General features: G+C 39.8%; 1 protein-coding gene across 1 annotated transcript; it reads right to left on the bottom strand.

Moving 5' to 3' along the window:
• Window positions 1–289: 289 nt before the first annotated feature.
• Window positions 290–1,373, bottom strand: LOC21407636 (ribosomal protein S4, mitochondrial). Its single transcript, XM_010098691.2, has one exon. It carries the CDS (start codon window positions 1,259–1,261, stop codon window positions 338–340), a length of 924 nt encoding a protein of 307 aa, XP_010096993.1. The 5' UTR covers window positions 1,262–1,373; the 3' UTR covers window positions 290–337.
• Window positions 1,374–1,469: the final 96 nt, after the last annotated feature.

Raw genomic sequence — 1,469 nt, 5'->3', positions numbered from 1 at the left:
AGGCCAGCAGTCGACTAGAAGTAGAAGACTGCTCTATGATGGGCTTCCCTGTTTCCTGGGCTCTACTCGCTCGTCTACGCTCCGACCCAGCAAGTAAGAATTCAAAAACTATGTTTCCTTTCCTGCATTAAGATTTAAAACTTATCGTAAAAAAAAAGGCAATCAAGAAAAAAAAAATGGAAATAGTGAATCAAGATCTAGATGGATCCCTATCTTTATCTCTATCCACGGAGAGTTTTTGGACTTAATTTCTATATGGATAGAAATCTATCTATGAATCGATCTAGACTATCCTCTATCCGGATAGATATGTCCCTATGAGCGACTACGCCGATCTTTATATGTTTTGGCCACGTCCGTTTCCGCTCCGAAGAAGAAGGTTTAGATCTTTCAATCTTATGTCGTGAGGGATGTGACCTATGTTAGGTCCATAAGATACCACAGCTTTTGGTGTTCTATGATTCACCTCCGAATAATGAGTAGGTAGTTCAATCCTTTTGATTCTTCTCTTCATAGTAAACTGATGGGGGGATGCGGAGAAATCTTTATTACTATAAAAAGAAGAGTTGTAAACTATAGGACTTCTGTTGTGCTCCGCGCCTAAGCATACTTTTTCGGATCCAAACTTATTTGTTATTTCTAAGTCTTCTTCTTGCATAGAAGAACGCAACTGTTGCAAAAACCGGGATTTTAGTAGTAGGCGGCATCCCCTCTTAGTTTTTAGTAGGTGGAACCATTCTGTTTTGGTTCTTCTCCACATTCTTACCGGCCGGAATTTGCCTATGATTTTTTCAACTGAAATTTCGATATAGAAAGATCTCCTTATTTCTTCACCGCGGATTCTCGCGTCATTTTCTTGAAAAGATATTAGATCACCGTGGGAAACTTTCAAATGAGTAATGCTTACCATTCCATTATTCACACAAACCCTTCGATGACTTATCGGCTGCCTTGCTTGAGGAATAGTTTCACAAAAATGGAGACGAACCGGAATAACGTCCGATCTTGTTTCTGGATTGAGTGGAAAGGGGATATTTGAAGTTCGTTCTCTTCCTCTGTGCGGTAAATCCCCATGAAAAAGGGGCAACTTTCGTGTAGTTTGTGATTGGATGTAACTGTTAAGATTTTCTCTCGGAGAAATCTTTCTCTTAAGATGACTCTTCTTGTTCCTCAATCTTCGGAGAATGCGGCGTTGTATTATTGTAAGTTCTCTCTTCCGAACATTTCCTGAAAGTAGACGACAAGTTTTAAATCTTAGCATTATTATTCTTCCTCTTGTAATGATTCCTTCACGGCCTTGGCTATAGCCTCTCGTACCCTTATTCGGATTCGAACCGATTAATAATATTTCTAAAGGGCAAGAGCGTGACTCTTATTTTGGATTAAGTTATTTAAGCAATTCTTGATATTCCACGGGAACGGCGACAACTTTTGGTGTTGAAATGGGGCCCATCAGCGGTTTGATCGAA

The sequence above is a fragment of the Morus notabilis genome, unplaced genomic scaffold (genome assembly GCF_000414095.1).
Source record: "Morus notabilis unplaced genomic scaffold, ASM41409v2 Scaffold203, whole genome shotgun sequence".
Classification (NCBI taxonomy): Eukaryota; Viridiplantae; Streptophyta; class Magnoliopsida; order Rosales; family Moraceae; genus Morus; species Morus notabilis.
This window is presented reverse-complemented; position numbering and strand designations above follow the sequence as displayed.

Coding starts and splice junctions, on each gene's coding strand:
- LOC21407636 (XM_010098691.2), bottom strand. CDS start 1,261: ATGCTAAGATTTAAAACTTGTCGTCTACTTTCAGGAAATGTTCGGAAG.